Here is a 14,789-nt window from a genome sequence, read left to right as displayed (position 1 = left end):
CTATTAATAGTAAAAAAAAAAAATCTATAATAAAAATGCTATAAATCTATCCCCTATTTTGTAGACGCTATAACTTTTGTGCAAACCTATCAATATACGCTTATTGCGATTTTTTTTACCAAAAATATGTAGAAGAACACATATTGGCCTAAACTGAGGAAAAAATATTTTTTTATATATTTTTGGGGGATATTTATTATAGCAAAAAGTAAAAAATAATGCGTTGTTTTTTTCAAAATTGTCGCTCTTATTTTGTTTATAGCGCAAAATATAAAAACCGCAGAGGCAATCAAATACCACCAAAATAAAGCTCTATTTGTGTGAAAAAAAGGGGCGTCAATTTTGTTTCAGTACAAAGTCGCCCAACCACACAATTGTCAGTTAAAGAGACATAGTGCCAAATCGCAAAAAGTGCTCTGGTCAGGAAGGAGGGGGATGAAGTGGTTAAATTAACAACACCCCCCAAAGCAATTCGTAAATGCAGTGTGTTTGCCTACACCAAATCACTTGGTACAAAAGTATCATGCGATCCGGTTGCAGTGCATTTCCAAATGAACTACTTCTGGTGCGATGCAGTGCAATTTGAGCCCATTCAAAATATATGGGCTCAGATCGCACTGCAATGAATTGCATGTAAATTGCACAGGACTGGGCACCGGTTTCCTATGCGATTTATAGTGTGAACCGGGGCTTAAAATCACTTCCCTACCACACATAGTCATATGATGTCCTTGAATTTGTGCGGAGATATCTGAATGATGCCTGCAGCTACAGGCATCATTCAGATGATATTCTTTCCAGCCAGCGATTCTGTGTATGATAAGAATGATCATAGCGGCAGGTCCACCGTTTGATCATTCTTATAGGCGATGGGAGGGGACATCCGCCATCCAGTGCTTCTCCAGGCTCTCCCGTGCCATCGGGGACCCGGAGAAAGAATCGTCCGGCGCCAGAAGACGATGATAGAGCTTTTCGGTGACCAGATGGTCACCAGTCATCTCTATGACCGTCGGAGGCCTGGGCGCGATATTATAACATCACGCCCAAGTTCCCGGATGTAAATAAAGCTGTGGTAGTGGCTGTCAGCATGAGATCTGTGAATTTTTTTTCTCAATCTCATGCTTTCCAGCCTTGAGGAGAGATGTGGGGTCATATTGGCCCTGCATTTCTCTACAAAGAGGACCTGTCACAATAGATTCCTATTACAAGGGATGTTTACATTCCTTGTAATAGGAATAAAAGTGATCAAAAAAATTTAAATGTAAAAAAAAAAGTTTAAAAATAGAAAAAAATTAAGTAAAATGATAATTAAAAAAAAAAATTTTTTAAACGCCCCTGTCCCCAGTAGCTTGAGCTCAGAAGCGAACGCACGCGCAAGTCTCGCCCGCATATGTAAACGTTAGAGTCTGTGCAACAATTCTAGCACTAGACTTCCTCTGTTACTCTAAACTGGTAACCTGAAAAACTTTTCAAAGTGTCGCCTATGGAGATTTTTAAGTACCAAACTTTGGCTCCATTCCATGAGTGTGCGCAATTTTAAAGCGTGACATGTTAGGTATCTATTTACTCTGCGTAACATCATCTTTCACATTATACAAAAAAATTGGGCTAACTTTACTGTTATTTTTTAATTCATAAAACCGTTTTTTTTCCCCCCAAAAAAAAAGGCGCTTCAAAAATGATTGCGAAAATACCGTGCGTGATAAAAAGTTGAAATGACTGCCATTTTTATTCCCTGCCTGCTAAAAAGACATATATAATGCTTGGGGGGTTTGGAGTAATTTTCTAGCAAAAAAAAAATGATGATTTTTACATGTAGGTGAGAAGTGCCCAGAATAGGCACCGGTATGAAAGTTGTTAAAGAGGAAGTAAACCCTGATGAGTTTACTTCCTCTTTCATTCCCTGCAAAGGCAAAGCATAATGGACTACTATGCATCGCATAGTAGTCCATTATGTGTCACTTGCCTGACACAGGAGCCAGCGAAGTCGCCGCTGTCCCCTGTAGTCCGCTGCATCCATCTTCTTGGTGGGGTCTCGCAGCTCCGCCGCTGTCATCTGGCGAAGCAGCGATGACGTCACTCCCGCGCATGCGCACGGGAGCAGACACGCGCGGCAGCTCCGTCGTTGAGAGTGCCTGTTTTCGGGCAAATATCTCCTAAACCATATAGGTTTAGGAGATATTTCTTGGACCTACAGGTAAGCCTTAATCTAGGCTTACCTGTAGGTCAAAGTGGTTTGTAAGGGTTTACAACCACTTTAATTCACCACCTAGGTGAACACAGAAGCCAGCAGCACATGCGAGTAGAACCGCAGGTCAGCAGAACCACTGCAGCAAGAAGGTACGTATTTCCCAAGCAGGAAACTGCAGGCTAAACCATGACACAAAAACTGCTGCATTGCAAGGAAGTTGTAACTGCCTATATTTTGCTTACAAAAATAAACTTTCACTGCAAAACAAACTGTCTTTTTCTTGAACTCGCTTGAAGGCCATGTTCAGTCAACGATTAAAAGACAAAACTATAAAATAAAAATGAGCAGCGTTTTAGGTGACTGAAAAGCACGGAGGGGGAAAAAAATAAAAAAAGCCACACGCACATAATAGGCACAATTGAAGTCTGTCACGCTTACAATAAAGCAAAACCGCCCCAGGATAAAGTGACATTGCTGGGCCTAATGATATAGCGCACTCTGCGTTACCAAAGGGAAGGACAGTCCCCTGCCGCAGGGATTCTATAGAATGTTCCGTCTTCACAAACTATCCCGACACCCCTGACCCCAAATCTCAGCAGGGCGCTTCACAGCGGCACAAGGAAAATTTTACCCGGCCCTCATGTCACACACATAATGGGCAAATTACTTCTTGTTCCAGAGCCAAGCAAGGAATAATAAAAAAAAAAAAACACACAAACACTGCATCGGTTAGGCTAATGACTCCGTCACATTGTAGTCTGCCAGCATTAATACCTCCTATTTTATTTCGGAAAATTGTCCCCGATTCAAATGACTCCGTTTTACTTGAAAGATATTGGAGCCATTATTTTGCCATGATGAGATGCCCACTGCTGGTCACAGTTTTGTGTTTTTGTTTTTTTTCCCCCCCCAAAATAAAGGGTTTGCTAGAAGCCAGCACGGGGTCCTTCTTGCTGGTTAAACGCCCCAGCAGTTTCGTCTTTTGTTGCAGAATTGGTATTACCTGCGGGCAGCCATTTGTTGCTGAAATGGGTACTTTGTGGGGACACAAAGACGGTATGCTGGCAATGTTGTCAGCTGTCGGGGAAAGCTATGCCATGGAACTCGGAAGCAAACAGCTGTGTGTGAAAAAGTATCGAGGCGTTTAATCAACATCCATAAAGTGCACCTGTCGCCTTAACCCAGCGGAGGCCATTTTAAAAGCAGAAACAGAAATTGTGATCTCATTGCAGCATGAGACGCTTTTATTATAAACATAGAATTTTACCCCGGCTATAGAATTGCAACTGTTAGCAAATTGGTCAACCATCAGAAGAAAAAAAAAAAAAACATGTTACCAGAAAACCTAGTATCATTTGAAATGAATTTCAAATTTGCAAGTATTTTTCAGGTTAAATACAGCCATTACCAAAAGTTTTGAGAATGACACAAAAATTCATTTTCACCAAGTCTGCTGCCTCAGTTTTTATGATGGTACCGTATATACTCGAGTATAGGCCGACCCGAATATAAGCCGAGGCCCCCAATTTACCCCCAAAAAAACTGGCAAACTTATTGACTCGTGTATAAGCCGAGGGTGAGACATGCCTGTCCATCCCTGTGTGTCCGTCCATCCATCCCTGTGTGTGTGTGTGTCCATCCATCCATCCATCCCTGTGTGTGTGTGTGTGTCCATCCATCCATCCATCCCTGTGTGTGTGTGTGTCCATCCATCCATCCATCCCTGTGTGTGTGTGTGTCCATCCATCCATCCATCCCTGTGTGTGTGTGTCTCCATCCATCCATCCCTGTGTGTGTGTGTCTCCATCCATCCATCCATCCCTGTGTGTGTGTGTCCATGTGTGTCCGTGTGTGTGTGTGTGTGTGTGTGTGTGTGTGTGTCCAGCCTACCTGTGTCCCGAGCCTCCGTCCCGTGCCTTGCCTCCTTGCCTCCGTCCCGTGCCGTGCCTTGCCTCCTTGCCTCCGTCCCGTGCCGTGCCTTGCCTCCGTCCCGTGTCGTGCCTTGCCTCCGTCCCGTCCCGTGCCTTGCCTTGCCTCCGTCCCGTGCCTTGCCAGGATCGCCGCTCTTCGTCGGCGCCTCGGCGGCCATTCTAAAATTCAAAAGCCGCGCCTCCGCCTTCGCCTGTGATAGGCGGAACACTGAATTTCCCAGCAGCCTGTGTTCCGCCTATCACGGACATCGTCTCATCCTCGTCCGTAGTACGAGGATGAGACGATGTCCGTGATAGGCGGAACACAGGCTGCTGGGAAATTCAGTGTTCCGCCTATCACAGGCGAAGGCGGAGGCGCGGCGTTTGAAGGGTAGAATGTCCGCTGTCTGTCTGCTCGACACGCTGATCGAGCAGGCAGACAGCGATGACTCGAGTATAAGCCGAGGGGGGCACTTTCAGCCTCAAAAAAGAGGCTGAAAATCTCGGCTTATACTCGAGTATATACGGTAATTTGCATATACTCAAGAATCTTAGGGAGAGAGATCAGATGAAATGCAATTAATCGCAAAGTCCCTCTTTGCCATGAAAATGAACTTACTGTATTTATCGGCATAAAACATGCGCCGGCGTATAACACGCACCCCAAGTTTAGGCAGGAATTTTAAGGAAAAAAACTTTTAGGAGGGAAGTTTAAGGAAAAAAGCTTACATTTAAATGCCCATCAATGTAGCCTTTGCAGCCGCTGATTATTTAAAATTGGCGCGATCTCTGCTGACTGTGAGCGGAGATGAGCGAGCGCCAACATACAGAAAGCAGCGTGCACTCGGCTAGACTTGGCTCCTCTTGCAGTCCCGCCCATCTTCGCTGACTGTGAGCGGAGATTAGCGAGCGCCGGGGGTCAAACAGAAAGCAGAGTGTACTCGGCTAGACTCGGCTCTGCTGACAGTCAGGGGCGGGACTGCGAGAGGAGCCGAGTCTAGGCGAATACACTCGGCTTTCTGTATGTCGCCGACGCTCGCTCATCTCCGCTCACAGTCAGCGGAGATCGGCTTATAACACGCACCCGCAATTTTCCCCTGATTTTAAGGGGAAAAAAAGTGTGTGTTATACGCGGATAAATACGGTAATCCCCAAAAAAAAAAAAAAAAACATTTCCACTGCATTTCAGCTCACACCATGTAAGTGATTTTCTAGTCAACAAAGGTGTCAGTGTTGATGGGGACAAGGCTGGAAATCACTCTGGAAATGCTGATTGAGTTAGAATAACAGACTGGAAGCTTTAACCACTTTCTTACTAGGCGCTTAAACCCCCCCTCCTGCCCAGGCCAATTTTCAGCTTCCAGCGCTGTCACTCTTTGAATGACAATTGCACAGTCATGCAACACTGTACACATATGACATTTTTATCATTTTTTTCACATAAATAGAGCTTTCTTTTGGTGGTATTTAATCACTACTGGGGTTTTTGAAAAAGAGTTTTCATAGTTTGTTATAAAATTTTGCAAACAGGTAATTTTTCTCCTTCATTGATGTGTGCCGATTAGGCTGCACTGATTCGGTGGAACTGATGGGCACTGATAGGTGGCACTGATGAGGCTGCACTGATAGGTGGCACTGATAGGCAGCATTCATGGGCACTGATAGGTGGCACTGGTGGCCATTGATAGATGGCACTGGTGGTCTCATGGACTTGCTGATTACAGAGCGCAGCGCGCAGGCAACACGCACACTGGAGGACATGCATGGAAACCCTCCCAGGAATTTAGGCCCCCCGCTGTAGCTGCTTGAAATCATTGTTCTTCCTCTGTTAACCATGGTTACTTGCAGGAAACACGTGCAGTCGTCATTGCTTTGCACAAAAAGAGATTCACAGGCAAGGATATTGCTGCTACCAAGACTGCACCTAAATCAACTATTTATCGGATCATCAAGAACTTCAAAGAGAGAAGTTCAATTGTTGTGAAGAAGGCTTCAGGGTGCTTAAGAAAGTCCAGCAAGCGCCAGGACTATCCCCTACAGTTGATTCAGCTGTGGGATCAGGGTATCACCAGTGCAGAGCTTGCTCGGCAATAGTTGCAGGCAGGTGTGAGTACATCGGCACGCACAGTGAAGCGAAGACTTTTGGAGGATGGCCTGGTGTCAAAAAGGGCAGCAAAGAAGCCACTTCTCTCCAGGAAAAACATAGGGACACACTGATATTCGGCAAAACGTAAAGGGATTGGAATGCTGAGGACTGGGGTAAAATCATTTTCTCTGAAGGATTCCCTTTCTGATTGTTTGGGGCATCTGGAAAAAAGCTTGTCTGGAGAAGAAAAGGTGAGCGCTACCCATCAGTCCTGTGTCATGCCAACAGGAAAGCATCCTGAGGCCATTCATGTGTGGGGTTGCTTCTCAGCCAAGGGAGTGGGCTCACTCACAATTTTGCCTAAGAATGCCACCATGAATAAAGAATGGTACAAAAACATCCTCCGAGTGCAACTTCTCCCAACCATCCAAGAACAGTTTGGTGAGGAACAATGACTTTTCCAGCATGATGGAGCACCTTGCCAAAAGGCAAAAGTGATAACTAAGTGGCTTGGGGAACAAAACATCGACAATTTTGGGTCCATTGCCAGGAAACTCCCTAGACCTTTAGGCCCCTTTCACACGGGCGGATAGAATGGTGCTTTTAGCTGCGGATTTTCTAGTTTTCCACCGCAGCCAAAGGCACACAATGCTTTCCTATGGCCCTGTTCACACACAGCGTTTAACTGCGATTTCGTTACGTGCGGTTCGGTGCGAATAGAAAAAATAGAATTGTATGCGTCCAGGTGCGATGTAGCGCAGCTATAAGCACATAACCGCAGGTAATCGCAGTCTTTTGTGTCAATTGCGGCCAGCGGCGTGAAAGAAGAAAAAAAACACCCGGAAGCACATCCTAATCAGCAGGAGTACCTGGGAAATGACACAGGAAGTTGAGAGGGATGAAAGGGGAGAAGACAGCATGGCGGCAAGAGATATCTCGCACGAGGCCATTATCGCACTGGTGCATGCCCGACCAGAGTTATGGGACTCAGAATGCCCAGGATATGCAGACCGAGTGCTGAAGAGAGCAAAGTGGGAGGAAGTCTACAAATATGTCACACCGAACTGGGACGAGATGTCTGCAACTGAACAGGATAACCGAGGTGAGTGCAAGGTTTGTTGTGTCTATGCAGCAGGGTACACATGCATCCTAGTAAAGATTTTACAACCTAATGACCAGGCCATTTTATAGCAATACAGCACTTTGTCACTGACAATGCTGCAAATTCCACAAAATAAGACATGCTATCTGCCAATAGAACTTAACCAAAAAGTGCATTCTATGTTTTTTATATATTGCAGGAAAGGAGGTTTATACACGTTGGAGGTCCCTGCGCGACCGTTACAAAAAATAAGTCAACGAAGAGAAGGCTGCGGAGAGAAGCGGAGCACCCTCAACTCGTCGCAGGCCTAACCCCCATGCAGAGGCTTTGTCATTTTTGAGGCGCACCACTGAGATGCGCACGTAAGTATATCCATTTATTTTACTTAGCGATTTGTGACCAGTAAAGGCATATTCATGTTCACTTTTTTTTTTAAACGTGTAATCTTTATTGTTACCTAGAACTGTGTCAAGTGTCCCTGTGAGAGCAAGCGCAAGGCGCGAAAGTTCGTCGCCATCACCATCAGGAGACGCTGACACCAGTCAAGAAACCACAGAGACAGTGTCATCCCAAGAATATCATCCATCCACTCAAGAACCTGCGGTATGTATTTTAAAAATGTCACAATTTCTGTCCACAAAAAAACGTATTACTTACATTTTGAAAAGGCAGCTGGTGTTGGCACAAATGTTGGAGAAACAACAACAGCTTATTTTTGGGCAAGGTGTGACTTGTTCTTCTGGCTTTGGAGGTCTTCAGTGAGATCAGGTTTTTGCAGCAAAACAAGTACCTGTGTGTGATCTATTCTAAACAGGTGCTGCAATATTTGTACAAGCCATCATATGCTGTTCACTAAAGTGTGACCTCAGTATCAGATGCATAATCTATATATTATAACTATTGCAGGCAAATCCAGATAGGAGAGTCCGGTCTACTTCCACCACCCGTCGAACACGTACTCAACAAGAGACACCTTTTGAAGAATATTTCAACCGTATCATTGAAGAAATGAGAAAACAATCACAAAACCAGGCCAAAGATGATGAATTCCTCAACATCTCAGACCCAGATGTTATGTTCTTGAGAATGTTGCTTTGTGTAATCAGGGAGATTCCTGCAGATAAGCGCACTGAGGTCAGGGGTGATATACATGCCTATTTAACGTATATTGTGTCCGCTTGCAAAGAGCAACGCCCATATCCTAAATTTCAGCCATGGGCTATGGGTTTTAATTCACCTAGTGGCTCTTTCAGTAGACCAATGCCCAGTCAGCAGTGCCATGACACAACATCTGCCATTAACCCTTATGCAGGACCCCCACCACTGTATACACCTTACCCGTCTAATCCTGGTTACCAAAGGATGCATGTGCAGCCACACCCAGTGTCTTCACCCTCATCTTCCCATTCAGGATCACCCGTAGATGTTGGCAGTGAACCAAGCCATTCTTCCCTGAGTAACCCTAATTATCCAATATATGAAAACTTATAGTATTCCTATGGCAGTGATATGACAGTTGTATTTTTCTTGTTGTGTAATGTTACTTAATGTTTTACCTACACTACTTAATGTTTTACCTACACAAACTAATGTTTACAACCAACCCCAGATTCCTCCATGTACACTGAACTGTACGCACAGAAGAATCTCCCACTGTCCCAAGCTTATACATGTTGCTACTTGGCCCCACTTGCTCTCACAATACCTGAACTTTCTGATTGGGTGCTAGCATTGTTTAGGTTGAGAGACTTGGCCCAGTGGGAGATTACCCCATCTACACAGTGGAGTGTACATGGAGACATCTTTTGCACTTTCTCCATCTAGCCAAATATTTCAGAACTGTTTACCGCACTCAGTGCCCATCTTTGGCCCCTTTCACACGGGGCGGATCAGTAATGATCTGCCCCGTGATGATCCGCTCGCTCAGCGGGATTGCTCCGTTGTCCCCGCTGAGCCGGCTGCGGACAGGGCGGTCTCCGCACACTGTGCAGGGACCGCCCTGTCAGCTCTCCGCTCTCCTCTATGGTGATCGGACGAGCACGGACCGTCTGTCCGTGTCCATCCGATCTGACTGTTGCGGAGGCGGAGGATATCGGGTGCCACCGCAATTGTCCGATTCTGTAGACGGAGGGAAATCCAATTTTTCTAGCCGTCTGCAGAGCGGATTGGATGAACACGGACAGATGGTCCGTGCTCTTCCGATCCCCATAGAAGAGAACAGAGAGCTCACAGGGCGGTCCCTGCACAGTGTGCCGGGACAGCCCTGTCTGCCACCGGCTCAGTGGGGACAATGGACAATGGAACAATCCCTGCCGACCGAGCGGATCATCACGGGACGGATCATTACTGATCTGCCCTGTGTGAAAGGGGCCTTACAGCACTTCAGGAATACTGTAACCTTTTTTTTTTTTTTTTTAGGGGGGTAGTGGGGGATATTTTGTGGACTCGTTATCTGTTGCACTTGAAATTCAATACTTGAAACTAAAAGGAGATTTTATATATATATATATTCCAAAGGAATTCAAAAACATTTTTCTATACTTGCAAGCATTCAATGTTTTTGTAAGGTTTTTCTATTTTTTATACACCCTGTGCATTGCAAAAGATAGAAATAAAAACAATTTAAATTGTTGAAAATTGTTGACTACTTTATTTAAGGCAAACGTGAAAACTGACACAAAAACTTGAAAACTGTGATGAAAAAACTTTGACATGTAAGGTCCATGCAACACCGGTTAAAAATTTACACATAGTCCAATTGCCATGGCAGCTGTCCATCTTCACTCAAAAAGTAATCAGTGAAATGTTCACGGACTTGTAGGGCCTGATTACTTGGACGAGTGCCAGTAACATGACCTATGGGTTCCTCAGAAACAGGGGTTTCGGTGGCCACGATCTCCTTACCCCTCAAAAAATTGTGGAGAACACAACATGCTAGAACCACATTGACGGCATGATCAACTTCTAGATGCATGGCTGTCATCAAAACACGCCATTTGGCAGTGCAAATGCCAAATGCGCACTCAACCATTCTTCTACCGTGTTTCCCCGAAAGTAAGATAGTGTCTTACTTTCTTTTTATCCCCAAAAGCCCCACTATGTCTTACTTTCGGGGTATGTCTTATATTGGAAAAAAATTGTCGAATTTTTTGTTTTAACCATAAAATTAACATTTATTAACAACCTGAACAGTACTGTATTCACCACAAAACAGTTTTATAAAAGGAAGTGCCAAGAATGTCTTGTTACAACATTGCATAACATGTAAAACAATGAAAAATGGTAAGAACGAACAGTGGAATACTGGAAGATAAAACAGATTTATGTGTGATACAGTACCACCTGCTGTATTTAATCCAGTGTGACACCTGCTGATACCCACTGGGTTACATACAGCAGATGATACCCCAGTATGCCAGTGTGTATGTTTTACTGATGTATGATTAATACTGTGTGCATTACCGTATTTTAAGCAGGAGGCGGCAGTGACAAGTGCAGGGGACGGCGCGGTGACGCATGGAGAGGGGGACGGCTCAGGCATGGGCAGGAGGCGGCGCTCATTAAGATCAGAGCGAAATGGCAGACGCGGCGACATATGGAGAGGGGGACGGTGCGGACGTGGGCAGGAGGCGGCGCGCAGCTAGATGAGAGGGAGGCGGCAATACCCCCGTGTTTCCCCGAAAGTAAGACATATGTCTTACTTTCGGGGTACGGCTTATATTAGCCGACCCCTCTGAAACTCCCGATACGTCTTACAATCGGGGGTGTCTTACTATCGGGGAAACAGGGTAGCTCTGCTGAGTCGATAGTTAAAAATTCGCCTCCTGGCAGTGAGACCATGCCTGGTATAGGGCCTTAGCAGGTGAGTAGATAAGGCAAATGCCTCATCTCCCAGCACTACAAATGGAAGATCTGGTCCAGTAGTACCAGGGAGAGGCCTTGACTGTGGCACCTGAAATTCGCCATATTGAAACCGCCGCCCCATTACGGAATTTCTGAAAATTCTAGAATCTCCAGAACTCCCATACGCTCCAACATCCACAGCGATGAACTTCATATTTGCATCGCTGAGTCCCAGAAGCACAATGGAAAAGTATTTCTTATAGTTGAAAAAGGGGGAACCGGATTTTGGAGGCTTGATGAGCCGGATGTGTTTCCCATCTAATGCCCCAATGCAGTTTGGGAAGTTGGTCTTCTCCCAAAATTCCTCCGCTATTTCCTCCCACAGACTGGATGTTGGCTCCGGCATGACTGATGTTCTCAGTTCTTCCCAGATAATATGACAGGTATCGTGCACAATGGTGGATACGGTGGAAATTCCCATCAGAAATTGATGATGGAGGGAGGTGAAACTGGCACCAGTGGCAAGGTATCTGCAATACAAAATTGATAACAATTCAGAAAATATAAAATATAGTAAAATAAATAAAATAAAATAAAAAAATCAATATACATATGGAGTTCTACATGGTAACAAATAAACATCAGCATCTATATAAGCTGATGACTTTTAACACATTGCAGCCCAAAGATAAAACATCCCTCGGCTCTGGTAGTAGGTGCTGGCATCCAAACAGGAAGCCTGGTGGTGGGTTGGTCTAGTACAAAATATTATTTAGTGGTACCTTGCTTGTTAATGCAAAATTCTGCCTTTGTGTTCAGAGCTCACCTACATAATGAGAAACTACTGAAATTTGATGACGTTTCCTATTTGCAAAAAATTAAACTGACTGTGCAAGGCACGATAGATAGTTTTCAAGGATAAAAAATAATGGTAATGGTAGTAATGTGCGAAAAATCGCTGTTGTGATATAGATTAGGTCATAGATTCATATATATATATATATATATATATATATATATATATATATATATATATATATATATATATATATATAGTAATGGACGCCGTGGCTGGGTCCTGGAAGGACGCTATATTTCCCCTCTGTTTGGGTTGTGCTCTCTTTAGGGAATGAAAATTGATTAACCCACCTGTTAGAGGAAGTGTCTTTAAAAGGCAAGACAGGAAGTTGTAGATGTGTGTGGAGGAGTGGAGAACACATGGTGGATGGTGTTTGGCGTTTGTTTTGGGTTGCAGCAAATGAAGTGGACAGCAGTGTCCTGTTTGGAAGGCTCCTGGCAGGAGAAGCTACCTGCCATCAAGACCAAGCTCTGTTTCTGATAAGGACAGCTGTTCTGGACTTTGCAAGTCGGTGAGACTACAAATCTTTTTCCTTTTGTTTTTGGCTGCTGTAAAGCTATTTAAGTTAATAAACCGTTTGTTGTATGAAAAGCCTGTGTCCTGCGGTCTACCTGGTCCCCCGAACATTACAAGTGGTGCTCGAATGCGGGCAGGACAAAGTAACAGGCATTTTTTCTTGCTATTTTTTTTTTTTTTTTTTTTGTGGATTTGAACTGACATTTAAAGGGACAGTACAGTGAATTTATGTCCTGGGTTAAAGCTGCACAACTGCGGAAAGCTGAAACCATGGAGGAGCTAATTAAACAGCTGTCCTTGGCGAATATACAAGCGCAGACCCGCCATGAGGAAGCTAATCAGCGCTTAGCAACGCAGCACAACGAGGCACTGGCTTTGCAGCAAGAAAATACTCGCCTGTTGGTGGCCCAGTTAGCAGCCCAGCAAGCGACCCAACAAGGGGTTATGCAGGATCAGATGGCGGCCTTAAAAGAAGCAGTGCAGCAGCTTTCTCAGGGCCGTGAACAAGTGGCCGTTGCCCCTGGCAACCAGGTGACCATAAGGGCAAGCCATTTCTTGCAGAAGTTGTCCCCGAGTGATGACGTAGAGGCGTTTCTGGCAACATTTGAGAGGACGGCAGAGAGAGAAGGGTGGCCCCAGGACCAGTGGGCCGGCTTAATTGCTCCTTTCCTCACCGGAGATCCTCAAAAAGCCTATTTTGACCTACCACCAGAAGATGCTAAAAATTATCAAAAACTAAAGGCAGAAATACTGGCTCGGTTGGGGGTGACTACGGCCGTTCGGGCCCAACGAGTGCACCAATGGAAGTATCGTTCAAACCGGCCACCGCGATCTCAAATGCATGACCTGGTGCAACTAGTAAAAAAATGGCTGCAGCCCGAAGTGTTGTCTGGCCCCCAAATTGTGGAGCGGATCGTGCTGGACCGGTACTTAAGGTCACTGCCAGATGACCTTCAACGGTGGGTCAGTCATGGCGACCCCAAAACCGCGAACGGCCTTGTTGAGATGGTGGAACGATATACGGTGGTGGAGGATCTGCTTGGCCCCACCAAGCGTCAAGGGCCCAGTCTGCCACGGCCCTTCCGATCAACTGCCGCCCTTCGAACGGATGTCCCCAGGAGCCCTGGAACCAACACCCCGGAAGGCCAAGAGTCACACCCGTTACCCCCTCAGTGACCTGTTCCTGATCGGAGAGGAGGGGATGTACAATGTTGGCGATGTCATGCCTGGGGCCATACCCGGGCCCACTGCCCATTGCAGGAAGAACCCATGGAATGCGGGGTTCTTCGGAGGGGGTCTTTTTATGCCCATAAATCGTGTACAACACATCTTGACCTTGGAGAGAGGAATTTTGAGTGTGAAGTCCAAGTGAACCACCACCCTGCATGGGCCTTGCTGGACTCTGGAAGCATGGTAACCCTGGTTCACCCTAGAGTAATTGGGAAGATCGGTCCGGTAAGCAAAATTTTGCGGGTTGTGTGCATTCATGGGGACACTAGAGAGTACCCTCTCATCTCGGTGTCCATCTCCACAGCATGTGGCACTGGTACTCAAGAGGTGGGGGTGGTAAAGAACTTGGTACATGACGTTATCATAGGACGAGACTGTCCATTATTTGCAAAACTTTGGAGACAAGGAGAACTATCTGAAAGGTCCAGAGACTGGGAAGAAACTAGTCCCTCTGTTCCTGTTGTAGAGGGTAATAACCCTGAGATGCCACATGTTCATAACATGGACTCAGTTGATAAAAACGCCAAGACTTTGGTTAATAATGATGAAAATAGTGCTGATTCTGTTAAAGATGTCAATATGTGGGGTTCTCAGACCTACCTGAACACTGAGGGGGGGGAACCTTCCCCGCTTCAGGTAATGCTGGGGGAAGATGATGAGGAAATGGCCTCTACCCCTGACTTGCCAGATTTGGGTGTTCCCCAGGGGGCATTTGGTACTGCCCAGATGCAGGACCCCACTTTGGCCAGGGCACGGGAACAGGTTGTAGTAATAAATGGGGAGCCCCAAGAGCCAGGTGCTAATGAGCGGTGGCCCCATTTTTCAATACGTAATGAATTGCTTTATCGGGTTACTAAAGTGAGAGAAAATGTGGTAGAACAATTATTGGTACCCCAACAATATAGACGCAAGGTCCTGGACCTGGCCCATGATGATGTGTTAGGGGGACACCTGGGAGTTGAAAAGACGGAGGCACGGATCGCCGACCGGTTTTACTGGCCAGGCTTGAAAGCAGAGGTAAGGAGATACTGTACCTCTTGTCCCACCTGTCA

At 45.6% G+C, this 14,789-nt stretch overlaps 1 protein-coding gene and 1 long non-coding RNA gene across 6 annotated transcripts in view; one reads left to right on the top strand and one right to left on the bottom strand.

Moving 5' to 3' along the window:
- Positions 1-14,789, bottom strand: part of CHCHD6 (coiled-coil-helix-coiled-coil-helix domain containing 6) — a 471,528-nt gene that overhangs the window by 12,847 nt on the left and 443,892 nt on the right. The window contains exon 10 of one of the 5 annotated variants that reach the window (XM_077451735.1): positions 10,922-11,662. The exons of 1 other annotated variant lie outside the window; for it this stretch is intronic. In XM_077451735.1, coding sequence (XP_077307861.1) covers positions 11,390-11,662 — 273 coding nt within the window. In that variant the 3' untranslated portion in view covers positions 10,922-11,389. Of the gene's footprint in view, positions 1-10,921; positions 11,663-14,789 lie in introns of those variants that run through there. 3 more of the 5 variants (XM_077451736.1, XM_077451737.1, XM_077451738.1) reach the window with 3 other exon arrangements.
- Positions 7,390-8,738, top strand: LOC143926962 (uncharacterized). The gene is made up of 3 exons (XR_013262166.1): positions 7,390-7,651; positions 7,751-7,892; positions 8,196-8,738. It is a non-coding gene; the product is annotated as an uncharacterized LOC143926962 (long non-coding RNA).

Source organism: Lithobates pipiens, unplaced genomic scaffold, assembly GCF_037356315.1.
Source record: "Lithobates pipiens isolate NorthernLeopardFrog02 unplaced genomic scaffold, aLitPip1_a1.2 Scaffold_23, whole genome shotgun sequence".
Taxonomy (NCBI): Eukaryota; Metazoa; Chordata; class Amphibia; order Anura; family Ranidae; genus Lithobates; species Lithobates pipiens.
The sequence above is the reverse complement of the archived record's forward strand: the minus strand, read 5'-3'. Positions and strand labels throughout refer to the sequence as shown.